Here is a 16,212-nt window from a genome sequence, read left to right on the forward strand (position 1 = left end):
CTCCATAGAGTCTAAACCTCTGCATGGAGTTAGTTTTAGTTTCTTTCATAACAAAAATCAGTTTTCCCTTGACTCAAAGACAAACTCTGGTATTCCACTCAACGTAGAAAATGATGATGTTAGCTATCCTTTATTTAGTATATATTATGTGCTGGGCAGTGAACTTAGATTATCCTTCGCAAATAGGGAAATTGAAGCACAGACAGGTTAGGTAATTTACCCCAAGGCGCAGTTAGTAGAAGACAGAACCAGAATTCCAGCCAGTTTGAAGCCCTAGTTCTTTCCGCATTATTATGGCCTCCCTAAGAGTAATCCTTATAACTTTACATAAAAATATTCATAATCCAAATCAAATACAGAAGTACTGTACATTTATCCATTTAAGTTAGAAAGTTAAAGCATCTTATTATCTCCCAACCGGCAACACATGTGAGATAGGGCTACTCTTGTGTCCCTCATCCTCATCCCCACCTCGTGGCTAGCGCTCAATATATTTGATGATGACATTAATTCCACGAGGATTTCAACATTTGGGGATACGGAACGAAAATGTTGGTCTATTTCTAAAAGGGCCCCAGCGCCCCTACAGCTAGGGGCAGAATTGGGCGATACAGCAGGGAAAGCGGGCAGGTGGGAGACCAAAGGGACAGGATTGCAGGCCCTTCCGGGGATCCAGGGTCTCAGTCTCCAGGGTGTTCCCAAGTGGGCAGGGCTGAAAAGCCCCAAGAACACGGGGGGGGCGGGACGTTAGACCCGGAAGTTGCCACTGCCCGACCCAAAGATGGCGGCTACGGTGACGCCTGCCCTCATATCGTAACCTCCTGTAACCAATGCGCCCGGACGCTCGGGTGATTCACTGGAGCGACCTATGCGCGACTTTCTGATGCAACGTCCGAGTCGAGGAATCCTCCGGTGCACGTTGGGGTGACAAGGCTGCAGTGTGTTGCAGACGATGTCCTTGGAGGTGACCGGGCCGACCGCAGGGATGGTACTAGGTGAGCGGGGCCTGGGGACCCCGGAATGTGAAGTGGAGCGATGCCTCTGAGTGGGCAGGAAGCTAGGTGCGGCGGATTGCCTGGTCCCGAGTGGGCGGTCCACCGCTATTTATTCGTGAAAGATGGGAGCGGGGGAGGGGCCCAGACCCCCTCTGGTCCCCGACTTGTTGAGCTGGGCCCGCTCCCCGGGAGCCCACCTTGTCCGGGAACTGGGGTGGCGGCCGCCCGGGACCCTGCCCCACGGCGAACCGTCTCGTGATTCAGCTGAGACTTGGGCACTGCGAGGCACTATGAGACATCAGAGTTGCCCCCGAATATGTAAGCTCTTCAGAGAGATCATCCGAAAAGGACTCGTGAATTCTAGTTTGCTTTCACACATCCTCATTTATATTGAGATTTCCGGGAGACCAAATGGTGCAGTAGAAAAAGGAAAACAGAGAGTTGGATTGATGTCACTATTCATCCTTAACTAGTTGTAAGGCCTTCTGCAGTTTGTTGAAGCTCAGAGCTTTGGTATCCTTGAAAGATCAGACAGAGCTGGTATTTATTTGACATCTGTGTCCTGTCACGAGGTTATCCGTTTCTTATCTGTTACTTTATTTCCTCCTCCATGCAGCCGATCAAGACGGGTATCATCCCTCCCCCCCTCATTTCATAGAGACAGATAAGCTCAGAAAGGTTAAGTGAGTTCCCGAGGATCACCTGGGCCTTTAAGGCACAATATCCAAGATTCCAGTCTGATCTGTCCAACTCCAAAGCCTTTTTGTTGTTGTTGCAAAATCCAGTAGAGAGGCAGTGTCACAGATTAAAATCCTCAAACTTCATTTTGAAAAGCCAGATTAGTAAGTAGTATGTTTTTATGGGATGTCACTGAAATAAGGGTGTGGGAAAGTAATTATGATGTAATTTCTTTTGAACTCTGGTAATTCTTACTAATCAGATGCGTGTTCTGTTCACAAAGGTAAGGAATGGGTGAAGTTGGTGTGGTATGAGGTGACTAATAATTATTGGCCAAGTGAGTAAGTTATTCTCCTTTTGTCAAACAGCAGAGCTCTATGTCTCGGATCGAGAGGGAAATGATGCTACCGGTGATGGAACCAAGGAGAAACCTTTTAAAACCGGTCTAAAGGTAGCGTAGCGTCTCTTCTCATTAGGAAAACAGCCTTGTGCTTATTAATGCCTTACGGCTAGTGCTGTGTGAGTTGATGTTATTTCAAGCACTAGATTTTGAAGAGAATTTTCAAGAAAGAGAAAATGAGGATGTATACAGCTGTGTGGCTTTAAGAGTATTGGATAGAGAAGTTTTAAACTTCATTTGAACATTCCGAAGAGGTATCTTCTTTCTTCTCACACTGAGAGAGAATATGTGAAACTCACTTGAGGATTTTTAGATCCTGAGAAATAATAGCACATTAGTAAGTTAGCATTCTGTCTTCATGCTCCAGACTCCTGAGTTACTGTCTCTTCTGAGAAATGAGTCCATTCTTAGTATACTGATACAAATTAGGTACTTTGAGTCTCAAGGCTCAAGATCACATGTAGTAAATTCACTAAGAGGCCTCTTGGGAGATTAGAAGAAATCTGGGCATGGATTTCATGTGAGGGAGGCGGAGTCTTACCTTATAACTTTTAGAGGGAAATCTTTCATTTCCAGTTGTTGGGGTGATTCCTATGGCTTCCCAAAACTGACAACAGTGTTTAGGTGAATGTTTGCAGAATGGCACAAAAGTGTGCCATGCTGATTTGGGGAATTACAGTTTGGGTCTTTCAATTTCAGTGATAAAAAAAGAGCGATCAGTAGAGAGTGTCAGGTAGCAAGTTCCTGATGATTTACAAACATCTCTAAAAGGTCTAATTATTAAAAAATACTCCTCTCAAAAAAAATAATAAATAAAAAGTACTCCTTTCTTTGATGTTTTTAAAAGATCCAGGTTCCCTCCTCTGTGATGATCATTGAGTTGGGGTTAGTGTTAAAACAAGATGAAAACTATTTTCCAGGCCTGGGAACTAGACCTTTAGCTTTTGTAAGCTGCAGATTCTACAGCTGGAGAGAGTAATTTGTTACATTTCTTGGGTGACGTAATTAAATAATATAAACTGTGAACTATAAAGGGCACAGCAACACCTGATACGTCTTCATATTTATGAAAAGAGGTGTTCTACATGGAGGGATTTTTCAAATTAAATGAGGCTTAGCCTTTTATGTTCCCAGCCATTGTTTTTGTATCTGAAAGAGTTTCAGAAACAACTTCCCCGATTTCTTGATGAAGATTAACCATGTAGGTGTGACTTGCAATTGGCTTTGACTAGTAGCTGTTTCTCCTCTGTCGTTCTCAGTATACTTCCTGCTGGTCCCCACAGCCACTTAAAATCTGTCGCTTCCAGTCTACTGGGAAACTGTATACAGTTGACCCTTGAACAACACACCCCCATAGAGTCAAATCTGCACATAGCTTCTGACTTCCCTAAAACTTAACTACTAATAACCTCCTTTTAACCAGAAGCTTTACCAATAACGTAAACAGTCAACACACATTTTGAATGGTATATGTATTATATATTGTATTTTTACAAAAAAGTAAAGTAGAAGAAAGAACACGTTAAAATCATAAGGAAAAGGGCGCCTGGATGGCTCAACCATTGGAACATCTGACTTTGGCTCAGGGCAGGATCTCACAGTTGTAAGTTTGAGACCCGCATCAGGCTTTCTGCTGTCAGTGCAGAGCCTGCTTCACATCTTCTGTCTCCCTCTCTCTGCCTTTCCATTGCTTGCACTCTTTCTTTCAAAAATAAAAATAAACTTCAAAAAAAATCATTAGGAAAAGAAAATGTATTTACAGTACGGTACTGTATCTGTGAGGGGGAAATCTGCATAAGTGGACCCACTCTAAGTTTTTTTTTCCTAATGTTTATTTTTGAGAAAGAAACAGACTAAGTGGGGGAGGGGGAGAGAGAGAGACAGAGAGAGAGACAGAGAGAGAGACATAGAATCCAAAGCAGGCTCCAGGCACTGAGCTGTCAGCACAGATCCCGACCTGGGGCTCTAACTCACAAACTGCGAGATTATGACCTGAGCTGAAGTTGGATGCTCAACCAACTGAGCCACCCAGGCGCTCCTGGACCCACTCAGTTTAAACCTGTGTCCAGGGATCAACTGTAATGTGCAACTGAACCTGCTAGAATTGTCTGTGAAAGGGCCTGAGCGCTGCTACGTTAAGCAAAGTGTTTTTAGTAACATCCAACCAGTCATTCTGTGAACATTGACTTTTGGCTCTTGGGGCCTGTATTCATGATTATATTCTTCCTTGCTCTTGATTATATTCTAGATGGCGGAAGTTGCCTCTTAATTTGGATGTTATTTTGATTTCAAATACTGTACAACGTTAAAGAAATTTTCTTTTTCTCCCTTCCCGCCCAAGGCTTTGATGACGGTAGGAAAAGAACCGTTTCCCACCATTTACATAGATTCACAAAAAGAAAATGAGGTAGGTGAGCTAAAAAACTCTACAGAATTATATTCTGTAAATAAATTTGCATCTGAACCTGGAGGTCTTGAAAAAACCTGTTTTTCTCTCTAGAGGTGGGATGTTATTTCTAAATCACAGATGAAGAACATTAAAAAAATGTGGCATAGGGAACAAATGAAGAACGAATCCCGGGAAAAGAAAGAGGTGAGCAATGGCTTTGCCCCCGTGGACGGTTTTTAGGTTAGAACACTAGCAACCGTGCTAACAGATTGCTTTGTTGTTAAAATTAGGCAGAAGACAATTTGCGAAGAGAAAAGAACCTGGAAGAAGCAAAGAAGGTTACCATTAAAAACGACCCAAGCCTCCCGGAGCCACAATGTGTGAGTGTGACACGTGTTGTCCCAAATATCGTGGACTGTCAGCTCTGTGTCTGAGGGGCAAGCCCCGTGGTTTGTTCCTGTGCACCGTTTACCCTTCCTTTCCTTTTAGAAGGCATACAGGGAAATAACATTTTCGAGTTATGAGGCTGGTTCTTTGGGTTCATTTTATTATAAAGTTTAGTAATTAGGTGTTGAGTGGTCCCTGCCCTGCCTGAAAGCTAGCTGAGTGTCCTCCCGCCCTGCGTGTCTGTTTCCTCACCATCAAATAAGGGGTCAAAATCCACGATTTTCATTATTTTTTTAAAAGTGATGTTTCTTTTTTAATATTTATTTTTGAAAGAGAGAGAGACAGAGTGTGAGCAGGGGAGGGGCAGAGAGAGAGAGGGAGACACAGACTCCAAAGCAGGCTCCAGGCTCTGAGCGGTCAGCACAGAGCCCGACGCGGGGCTCGAACCCATGAGCTGTGAGATCAGGACCTGAGTTGCAGTTGGACGCTTAACTGACTGAACCACCCAGGCGCTCCTATTTTCATGATTTTTTAAAACAGATAATAACATTTTGTGATTTTGTGAATTGGATTCCTCTGTATTTTTTTCTAGAACAGACGCTGGGCTGTGAGTGGACATGCTTAAATGTCAGGTAGTTCTTGCTCCTGACGAATTGTCATGTTTTTCCTGTGTCCTCAGTGAGGAGCTCTTGTGCGACGTTCATACTCCCCCTTCCCGTGCTCCTCTCTCCTTCGCCCTCCAAACCGAAATCTAGCCTTGGTTAGCTTCCACCTTTCGATGTCAGTAGAGATTGTGAGGCCAGGAGAAGGGCTGCGTGGATTTGCGTTACAGCTATTATGGATTCATTTCTTCGTTGATTTTCTATGGCACTACCTGAAATTCCCCATGTTTCTCGGTGACAGTTTTACACTAAGAGAAGACTTGCATTTTTTTTTAACCACTCCAATATGGTGAAGCTTTTCAGTTCTGACTTGCTGTAGAATGACTGTAGTTTTGTATCATTTGTGAATTGTTAACACTTTGCTGCCATGCATCTAATATTAGCGGAGAAGTTGATATGTGGTCAAACACATGGTTGGTCAAATGTTCTTGATTTCAATTTGACAGGTGAAGATTCATGCCCTAGAAGGATACAGAGGCCAAAGAGTCAAGGTGTTTGGCTGGGTCCACAGGCTGCGTAGACAAGGTAGATGGCACAGCTTTGCTTTTCTGTCTCTTCAGTTTTAAACATGCCTGGTCTTAGATGAAGAAAAACATTGAAAACATTTACTTGGGGAAGAGGGCTGGGACATTTGGTACTGATGCTAGTTCTTAAAAGATATGAACTATAACCTTACTTTGTTCTTCTATAATACGACTCTTCCAGGTTTAAAAATTATTTAGATGCTGGGACGCCTGAGTGGCTCAGTCAGTTAAGTATCTGACTCTTGATTTCGGCTCAGGCCATGATCTCGTGGTTCATGAGTTTGAGCCTCTCATCGGGCCTGCTTGAGATCCTCTCTCTCCCTCTCTCTCTGCTTCCCCACCCTCTCAAAAATAAATGAATAAATATTTAAAAGTTATCTAACAATTATTTAAACGCTCTTTAGCTGTACACAACCACAGAGATCAGAAGTATCCAGTAAATCTTTGTCTACTTGAATTTAATTATTTAATGAAAAGCAGGGGATGATTACAGGAAGTGCAGAGCCAGATCTGAAACTTATTTGTGGCTGTAGTGTTGAGTTTTATCTTTAGTGTATCTGCATTCTAATTCTCCCTCGGCTCTGACTTTTTGCTTTCTCTTATTTTTATTTTTTTAAATGTTTGTTTATCTTGAGAGAGAGAGTGGTGCACAAGTGGGAGAGCAGCAGAGAGGAAGGGAGAGAGAGAATCCTAAGCAGTCTCCACACTGTCAGTGCAGAGCCCAGCCTGGAGCTCAGTCCCACCATGAGATCATGACTGAGCTGAAATCAAGAGTTGGATGCTTAACTGACCGAGCCACCCAGCCGCCTCTCTTGTTATTATTTTTATTACATGTATTTTATTGTAAGTAGTTATCACATCCTTTGTAAATAGAGATGGGGCACGAACAAAAAGAGTGATTCCGCACAGCAATGACTACGCACCCCCCACTGAGTCGCAGCACCATGCTAGACATTGCGGCGGATTCAGGGGTGAGTGAGTAAGACAGGATCCCTCATCTCCTGTGGCTTACCGTCTTACTTTCCCAGGATCACATGGATCACGAGCATCATATAGGATTTGGGAGCAAAGTGAAGAAAGTAAAAAGCTTTACAAATACCCAGTAGTGATAATACCCGTGGCCGCATCAGAGGCAGGGGGCCACGCCTCCTAACACGTTAGCCAGGGAGTTTTCTTTTTGAATCTTACGGTATGAGACAGGACTTGTAAGTGCCTTGAGAACATTTCGGCTGAATTCTTCTTTCTCGTGTTTAGGAAAGAACTTAATGTTTCTGGTGTTGCGGGACGGCACGGGTTATCTTCAGTGTGTCTTGTCGGATGACTTGGTAAATGTTCTTTTCTTACTTACAGCTGACAGTCTGATTATTTTCAGTAAGTTCCTTTACTGTTAGTTTTGGGAATTTTAGGAGTGGTGTATATATTTTAAACTGTTATCATGGAAAACGTCCAACACATAAAAACAGAACGGTACAGGTGACCCTCAGACAGCATGGGCTTGAATCACAAAGTCCATTTGCACGTGGTACAGTACCGTAAGCGTATTTTCTCTTCTGTATGACTTTCTTCACGACACCTTTTCTGTAGCTTCCTATAAGAATACGGTATATAATACATATAATGTAAAGTATGTTAATTGATTTTGTTACTGGTAAGGCTTCTGGTCAACGGTAGGTTGTTGGTTGAGTTTTGGGGGAATCAAGTGATATGTGGATAGCTGACCCTGCAGGGCCAGCACCCCTGGCTCCCAGATTGTTCAAGGCCAGCGGTCTGAGGAAGCCTCAGGGGCTCATGACCTAGCTTCGTAACCTCTTCGTCAGTTTGAGCTGGTCTAATAAAGCACCGTAGACTGGGTGGCTTCTAAACAGAACTTTATTTCTCACAGTTCTAGAGGCTGGTTGTGTTCTGGGGAGCGGCCTTCTTTCTGGTTGCAGACTGCCAACTTCCTGTTGCATTTTCATGTGACAGAGAGCAGGCGGGGGGCAAACCCTTGTAACTGTTATAACGGCGCTAACCCCACGGCCCACGCTCTTGACCTCCTCTCATCCTAATCACCCCTGCAGGGCCTTACTTCCTCATACCGTGCATTGGGGTGCAGGGTTTCAACATACGAATTTTAGGGGGACAGAAACATTAAGACTTTAAGTAATGACTAATGTGTGACCAATTCTGGTTTACCACCCCTCCCCCCAGTTTTATTCCCAGATGTCATATCATTTTATATAAATATACTTGAATTTGCATCTCCAAGAAAAAAATTTTATTTAAGTTTATTTTTGAGAGAGAGAGACAGAGCATGAGCAGGGGAGGGGCAGAGAGAGAGGGAGACACAGAATCCAAAGCAGCCTCCAGGTTCTGAGCCTGATACAGGGCTCGAACTCATGAGCCATGAGATCATGACCTGAGCCGAAGTCCGAGGCTTAACCATCTGAGCCCCCCAGGTGCACCAAGAAAAAATATTTTAATATTTAACTTCCCAAAATGAAGACCACTCCTAAATATCCAATTTTTCCCAATTGATTCATAATGTCTTTTTACAATTGGTTGGTTTGAATGAGAACCCAAACCAGACTGATGCATTGCTGTGAGTTGATGTGGGTCTGAAATCTCTTTCAGTCTGTAATTGTTCTTCCTTTTTCTTTTCTACCTCCACCCTCACTTTCCCCACCCCCCAAACAACCCCTTGCTATTTATTTGTTTGAAAAAACCTACTTGGTTGTCCCGTGGAACTTCTCCATTCCGGATTTAGTTGGTTGCATCCTGAGATGTCGTTTAACATGTTCCTCTACCTTCTATATTTCTAGAAGCTTATCAGATTAAGGTTTTGGGGGCTTTTTGGTTTGGTTTGGTTTATTTTTGGCACAGATACTTCACGGCCAAGGCTGTGCTCTTTCAATCACATCACAACACACAACACATGAAAACCCACGTCTTTTTTTTTAATAATTTTATGATAGTTGTGTTGACAGCTTGGCCCCTCCATTATAAAGTAACCTTTCACTTTTATCCTAATGATTTTAGTAGTATCGATGATCATAGTCTAGGTGGAATGTTTTTTATTTCAACAGTCTGAATTTTAAAGGAAAAAAATGGGCTGTTCAGATATTTTTAAGAGATACGGACTACTGTCATTTTTGCATATCGATGTATAAAAAGTATCTATTTACTTCTATACGTTTACCTGTCGATAGATGAATCCTTCCCCCATAAAAATAGCTGTTAATAGTAGATATTAGTACTAGATACTAATGGCCGTATTATTTTACCAGTTTTAGACCAGTAACTTCTATGTAAGTAATCCCCTTAGCTTTCTGTATATTAGAACATTTTGATGTAAATACGAGTCAGGAAACTTGAACTTCAATCTTTTTGCAGTGTCAGTGTTACAATGGAGTAGTCTTGGCCACCGAGAGCAGTGTTGCGGTCTATGGAATGCTAAATCTGACCCCAAAGGGCAAGCAGGTGAGTAGACTGAATTCCTCGCTGAATGAATAGGTAGTTTGTTCTCCAATGCTTTTTGTTTGTACTTTTGGTATTTGGCAAATAAACACACTAATGTGATGTACTTGCTAAATTTCATATGCTTTTACCTTTTCCAGTGAAGTATGTACACTGAACAGCTCATATGATGTAACAAATTCAGGGATATCCAGTATTTCAGAATTCTTTTTTTTTTTTTTTTTTTTTTTTTGAGAGACAGCACAAGCAGGGGAGGGTTAGAGAGAGAGGGAGATACAGAATCGGAAGCAGACTCCAGGCTCTGAGCTAGCTGTCAGCACAGAGCCCGATGCGGGGCTCGAACCCACGAACCGTGAGATCATGACCTGAGCTGAAGCCGGACACTTAACCAACCAGATGCCCCTACAGAATTCTTAAGTAATCCTTGTGGGCCATAGAAAGCTACTTTGTGATGGATACATGAGTAATTTTTTCAGCTAGGTGGGAATAAAAGCAATCTACCCCCAAAAAAAATTTATGAGAGAGCAGTAATTTGAATCTTAAAACTTGCTGAATAGAGTTTGAAAGTCTCTTTTAGAAAAAGCTAAATATAATTCTGATATTCAGAGAATTGTTTGTCCTCCAGCCAACAGGCATATAACCCACACCAGGTACAGTTACTTGTTGGTAATTATTCAGATAATTATTGTGGTTCTGTTTGTTGACTGGGAAAGAAAGCAAATTGGCATATTAACCACCAGAGGGAGCCCCTAGAGTCCTCCTAATAGACTAGAAATACTGATAAAAGAGAGTCTCCCAGACTTCATGTAAAAGAACCTACATTAAGAATAAATATCTGAAGGAAAAAAAAGTAATAAATATCTGATTCAAGTTCACTGATATAATGTGATTTGCAAAATGGAGTCGTTATTATGACGTGTCACTTGCTGTCCAGGGTTTGGCACCAAGATAATTAAATAATCCATGATGCATGGCTGCTAAAATGAATTGCTTTCCATGGAATTATTAGGGAGAATTTGAATTTCTGTCTTATATCTATTCCAAAGAAAAACAGCTTTTAGTAAAATCTTTGCATTTAAGGAGTTTTTCAATGTAGGTAAAATGTTATTTTAAATTATCGGGCAAAGGCAAGGAAGATATGCCGAATGCTAACAGTGGTTAGTATTTCCTCCAAGGTGCAAGATTATCATTTATTTTCTAGTTGTGCTTTTCTATTTTTAAAAAATTATATATTTACTCTGGAAGGAATTTTAAAAATACCAATATGAAATCGAAGTATTGGGTCTTTGTGATTAGAAGGGTAGGCTAATAATGATGAGGTCTTAGGGGCGCCTGGGTGGCTCAGTCGGTTAAGCCTCTGACTTCGGCTCAGGTTGGATCTCACGTTCGTCGGTTCGAGCCCTGCGTCAGGCTCTGTGCTGACAGCTAGCTCAGAGCCTGGAGCCTGTTTCAGATTCTGTGTCTCCCTCTCTCTGACCCTCCCCTTCTCATGCTCTGTCTCTTCTGTATCAAAAATAAATAAAACATTAAAAAAATTTTTTAATGATGAGGTCTTAGAAATGCCAGCTTACCAAAAACTTTGACATAAATTAAAATCCTCAATAATGTTAGTTTTTTGTCTCCTCCTCTCTCCTTCCCCCCCCCCCCCCCGCTTCTAAAACTGTAGGCTCCCGGCGGCCACGAGCTGAGCTGTGACTTCTGGGAACTGATCGGGCTGGCCCCTGCTGGAGGAGCTGATAACCTGATCAACGAGGAGTCGGATGTTGACGTCCAGCTCAACAACCGGCACATGATGATCCGGGGAGAAAACATGTCCAAGATCCTGAAAGCACGTTCCATGGTCACTAGGTGCTTTCGAGATCACTTCTTTGACAGGGGGTACTACGAAGTAAGCGTGTGTTCGTCATCTTTTGCAAACAAACGACACCTTCTGCCATTTTTATACTTGAATAGTGGCACTCACCGGCCTTCATTTGCTCCTTTCCCTTGGAACAGGTCACTCCTCCAACGCTAGTGCAAACACAGGTGGAGGGCGGTGCCACGCTCTTCAAGCTGGACTATTTCGGGGAAGAGGCGTTTTTGACTCAGTCCTCTCAGTTGTACCTGGAGACCTGCATCCCAGCCCTGGGAGACGTCTTTTGTGTTGCACAGTCATACCGCGCAGAACAGTCCAGAACACGAAGGCACCTGGCTGAGTACAGAATTGTCTTTTTATTTTTATTTTATAAATGCTATTTTTAAGAAAATATGTTTAGAGAAGCAATCTTTATGTAGGAAAATGATGACTATGTTAAAAAAAAAATGATACATGAAGAGGGTTTGTGGAAGGCACTCCAACAAGTGAATGGAAGCCATGAATGAAGATTTGCCTCCTGGGCCATAGCTAGCTTTGGGCTCTTCTTTCACTTTGCCTTGATCCTTTATAAGGGATAAACAAATCACTCTTCAAGGGGGAGAGAAAGGGGCCCTAAAACTAAGTTGCTGAGTTGGGGGTTGGTTGGCGGTGCTGGAATCTTACATTTCTGGGTAGTTTCGCAAAGTTGATATCCCCGCTGGAGAGAAGCTTGGCAGAAAAGAAGGGCCGTGCCCAGCTGGTGTCTTGTCCTTCAGATACACGCATGTGGAAGCAGAGTGCCCTTTCCTGACCTTTGAGGAGCTCCTGAACCGACTGGAGGACTTGGTTTGTGACGTGGTGGACAGAGTCTTGAAATCACCCGTGGCGAGCATAGTGCGTGACCTCAACCCGGTAGGTGTACTTTTTTATGGACATGCAAAATCATAATTTTTTTTTCTCGGAAAGTAATGAAGTCTTCATCATCAGTTTTTTATCAATTTAATGATTTAATGAGCTTTGCAATAAGTGACATACACATATATATATATTTAAACATACAATTGGTATATAGCTTTATACTAGTTCCAGGTGTACAGCATAATGATTTGATAGAGATACAATGTGTTCTTTCTTATGGTGCAGCCTTCTAAGATCTACTCTCTCAGCAACGTTCACAGTCATGAGTATTGTGACAGATAGTCTCCTTGCTGCGCATTAGGTCTTCAGGACTGACTTATTTTATAACTGGAAGTATGGACCTTTTGACCACCTTCCCTCATTTCTGCACTCATATTTTTAAGGGGAAATTTGATACTAGTCATTGCCAATAAATTTATAACCCTTCAACTCACCCAGGAGGAGGCTTGTGTGTGTTTTCTAGCTGTGGGAATGTCCTCCTCGTTTGCTAGTTGGAAATAACATTTTGCAATAATGATGAACAGTTTGTATTAAAATGGAACTTTGAGTGTTATGGTTTCTTCATACACACCGAATCTTTTCTTTCTATGATAGAACTTCAAGCCCCCCAAACGGCCTTTTAAGCGGATGAACTATTCGGATGCTATTGTGTGGTTGAAAGAACACAATGTAAAGAAAGAAGATGGCACTTTCTATGAATTTGGAGAGGTATGTATTGCTTTCTAATTGTTGTTTCAAAGGTGTCATTGTGCTTAAGTGGCTTGCTGCTCTGGTCATTTAACCAGTAATGCAGGAGGCACCTGCTTCTGGTCAAATCAGTGGTAACCACCAAGCCACCACCTCCCAGCGATTGATAGGATTCAGAATCCGTAGGTATGATAAGCCTTAGAACAGTACATTTCTGTCGTGTTCAGTAAATAATCTTCACATCTCCTCTTTCATCTCTTTCTCTTCTTCTATGATTAATCCACGGTCTTGATTTACTCTAGCGGTAATTTTCTTCTTTTTTTTTTTTTTTTTTTTACATTTATTTATTTTTGAGAGACAAGAGTTAGACAGAGTGTGAGTGGGGGAGGGGCAGAGAGAGAGGGAGACACAGAATTCGAAGCAGGCTCCAGGCTCTGAGCAGATGTTCAGCACAGAGCCCGACGCAGGGCTCGAACCCATGAACCCTGAGATCATGACCTGAGCCGAAGTTGGACGCTTAACCGACTGAGCCACGCAGGCCCCTCTAGCCATAATTTTCAAGACTAACAGGATGCTTCAGAAAGTTGTGAACTTTAAAATTACATGCAGGGGGTGCCTGGGTGGCTCAGCCTGTTAAGTGTCCAGCTCTTGATTTCGGCTCAGGTCATGATCTCACTGTTTATGAGTTAGAGTCCTGCATCAGACTCTGCACTGGTAGTGTGGAGCCTGCTAAGGGTTGTCTGTCTCTCTCTCTCTCTCTCTCTCTCTCTCTCTCTCTCTCTCCCCCCCCCCCCTCTCCCTCTCCCTCTCTTTGCCCCTCCCCTACTCATGCTCGCTTGCTTGCTCTCAAAATAAATAAATAAACTTTAAAAAAAGTCAATGGAATTACATGCAAAATGTTGATATGTTTATATTCATTTTGTCTGGAGAAAGTAATGACTCTTTCAAAAAGGATTCCTCTGCCCAAAAAAGTGTATTAAAACTCTTTCAGGTGGAGAAGAGTCAAAGAAACTAGCTGTTGGTTAGAATGCAAACCAAGAGAGCAGGCTTTGCTGGGGAGGCTGGCCTGGTGTTTCAGATAAACTGAGAATGTGTATAGATTGTTAACACCATTAAGCCTGTGCATTTTTATAGATAAAATTTGAGTATTGCTATTTAAAAACACATGTATGTGTAACTACTGCTAATGAGTTTTGTTTCATTATTAGAAGGAATTTACAGAGAGGACAGACAATATGTTATACCTCTATAAATTACTGTTAGTGTTTCCATTGGTGTATAATGACAAAATTTTGTTTTGAAGATTTGAGAACTGTTATTACCTAAAACTTAGCAAAGTAGGGTGGTTGAGTGGAAAGAGCACACTCTTTGGAGTAAGAAGCCCTCCAGGTGGGCTTAGCTCCGCCTGTGTCCTTCCTGTGTGTAATGGGAGCCCAGTGACCCCCGCTTCCGGGTCTTTATCTCCATCGTGGGGTAAGAGCCGCTTTGCAAAGTTGGGAGGACTCCGTGAGCTGAGTGCTTAGTCAGGCCCGCGCCTCGGACGGCCCTGGATGCTTGTCAGCATTTACTGTACGCTGATGTCATTCCATACACATGAGGACCCCAGAGTAGATAAATGGTCTTCCGGCTTTGTGGAATGTGCAGTATGACCATTTCTTCCCAGGGGTGCCTGGGCGGCTCAGTTGGCCCAGTCAGATAAGCGGCCAACTTCAGCTCAGGTCATGATCTCGTGGTTCATGAGTTGGAGCCCCGCGTCGTGCTCTGTGCCGACAGCATAGAACCTGGAGCCTGCTTCGGATTCTGGGTCTCCCTCTCTCTCTCTCTCTGCCCCTCCCTCACTTGCACTCTCTCTCTCTCTCTTTCTCTCTTTCTAACATGAATAAACATTAAAAAAAAGGTTTTTTTTAATAAGGACTATTCCCTCCCAGTTAAATCTCACTCTACTGGCAAAGCAGATGAAAGCTGAGGGGCCAGAACTGTCCAACTCCTCTCCCATTTCCTCTCCGTACTTTTAGAGGCGCAGGCTTCCCGGCACGGGCTGGGGGACGCCTGCCCCAGGTGACTGCTCAGCTCCAATACTGGCTCTTCGGTTAAAGTAGTCTTGTCCAGTTCTCTCAGGCAGTGTGTACTGGGCCACGACCTTGAAGTTTTAACTCGAATTTATGTGCGGTTTACTGAGGATGTTCTGAATGAGAAGCAGATTAACCCTATTCTTCATCCTCTAACATTTCTCAGCTAACTATTCCAGGCGCGGTTACACTTATGAACTTGACACTGGTTATTGGTCTTACGACTCTGTCTTTCCACCATGGAAGCCACATAGATCTCTTATTAACAGCAAAAGAAGTCCAGAGGATCAGAGAGTTTAAAAGAAGAGTGTTATTAGTAGCACACTGTGCCTAGACCAGTGATGTTCTGGAGCATTCTCTGATGATCTTATGCCATCCATATAGGACTCAGTGGACTGCATTTGCTTCAGAGCTAGATGAGGCTGGCCCCTGAAAAAAAAAAAAAACCGAACAGCATCTAGTCACAGTGATAACGGCTTGAGTGGTCTGGTCTTTGTTTTGTCTTGGTTTGGGTTTGGTTTTCGGCCCTCAAGCAGCGTGGCACTCGAGCTGTGCTGTGGAAGAAAGCAGATCTTTTTGTAGTTGGTGCACAGACTGCGTGTGAGTTTTTTGAAATACCTTAATTGTTTTTGAAGGAAGCTGTCGCCGCCTCCCATGCGTCCGGGTTGTGGATGGGTGTGTGCTCTATACTGTTTCGCATTCATGAGCGGATGGGCTGCGCGGGGCGAGGGCTGCCTCTGTCTGGTTGCCTTTCGAGTAGTAGGTGTTGATGAAGTCTTGTGTCCCCGCAGGACATCCCGGAAGCTCCTGAGAGACTGATGACGGACACCATCAACGAGCCCATCTTGCTGTGCCGGTTTCCCGTGGAGATCAAGTCCTTCTACATGCAGCGGTGTCCCGAGGATCCCCGCCTCACGGAGTCGGTCAGTTTGTGATTCGGATCGCAATTTTGCTTTCTAAGGGGGTGGGGACTGCCACCAGGATAAGATACAGCTCATGGGAAATACTGCGGCACACGTCTAGAATGGCAGTGTTTAGAGACGCGGGTTTTGTCTTCTGATCGGGTGTAACATTTCTTGTTAAAATTATAGGATTTGAATATTACATGACCATGGTGCTCAGTTAGCTGTAAGAGCTTAAGTGTGGTTTTCCTCGAAAGTAGAGCCGAGCCTGGCAGCCTGGCACTAACTGCAGTGTATTTACTTGTTTTTAA

General features: G+C 43.2%; 1 protein-coding gene across 1 annotated transcript in view; it reads left to right on the forward strand.

Annotated features, from left to right (window-relative positions):
• Window positions 1-809: 809 nt before the first annotated feature.
• NARS (asparaginyl-tRNA synthetase) overlaps window positions 810-16,212 on the forward strand; it is a 17,101-nt gene continuing 1,698 nt past the window's right edge. The window contains exons 1-13 of the mRNA XM_029922492.1: window positions 810-995; window positions 2,042-2,124; window positions 4,415-4,480; window positions 4,574-4,666; window positions 4,753-4,842; window positions 5,958-6,036; window positions 7,290-7,360; window positions 9,408-9,494; window positions 11,158-11,379; window positions 11,487-11,686; window positions 12,102-12,237; window positions 12,838-12,951; window positions 15,791-15,926. Coding sequence (XP_029778352.1) covers window positions 953-995; window positions 2,042-2,124; window positions 4,415-4,480; window positions 4,574-4,666; window positions 4,753-4,842; window positions 5,958-6,036; window positions 7,290-7,360; window positions 9,408-9,494; window positions 11,158-11,379; window positions 11,487-11,686; window positions 12,102-12,237; window positions 12,838-12,951; window positions 15,791-15,926 — 1,420 coding nt within the window. The 5' untranslated portion in view covers window positions 810-952. The remainder of the gene's footprint in view (window positions 996-2,041; window positions 2,125-4,414; window positions 4,481-4,573; window positions 4,667-4,752; window positions 4,843-5,957; window positions 6,037-7,289; window positions 7,361-9,407; window positions 9,495-11,157; window positions 11,380-11,486; window positions 11,687-12,101; window positions 12,238-12,837; window positions 12,952-15,790; window positions 15,927-16,212) is intronic.

The sequence above is a fragment of the Suricata suricatta genome, chromosome 14, assembly GCF_006229205.1.
Source record: "Suricata suricatta isolate VVHF042 chromosome 14, meerkat_22Aug2017_6uvM2_HiC, whole genome shotgun sequence".
Taxonomy (NCBI): Eukaryota; Metazoa; Chordata; class Mammalia; order Carnivora; family Herpestidae; genus Suricata; species Suricata suricatta.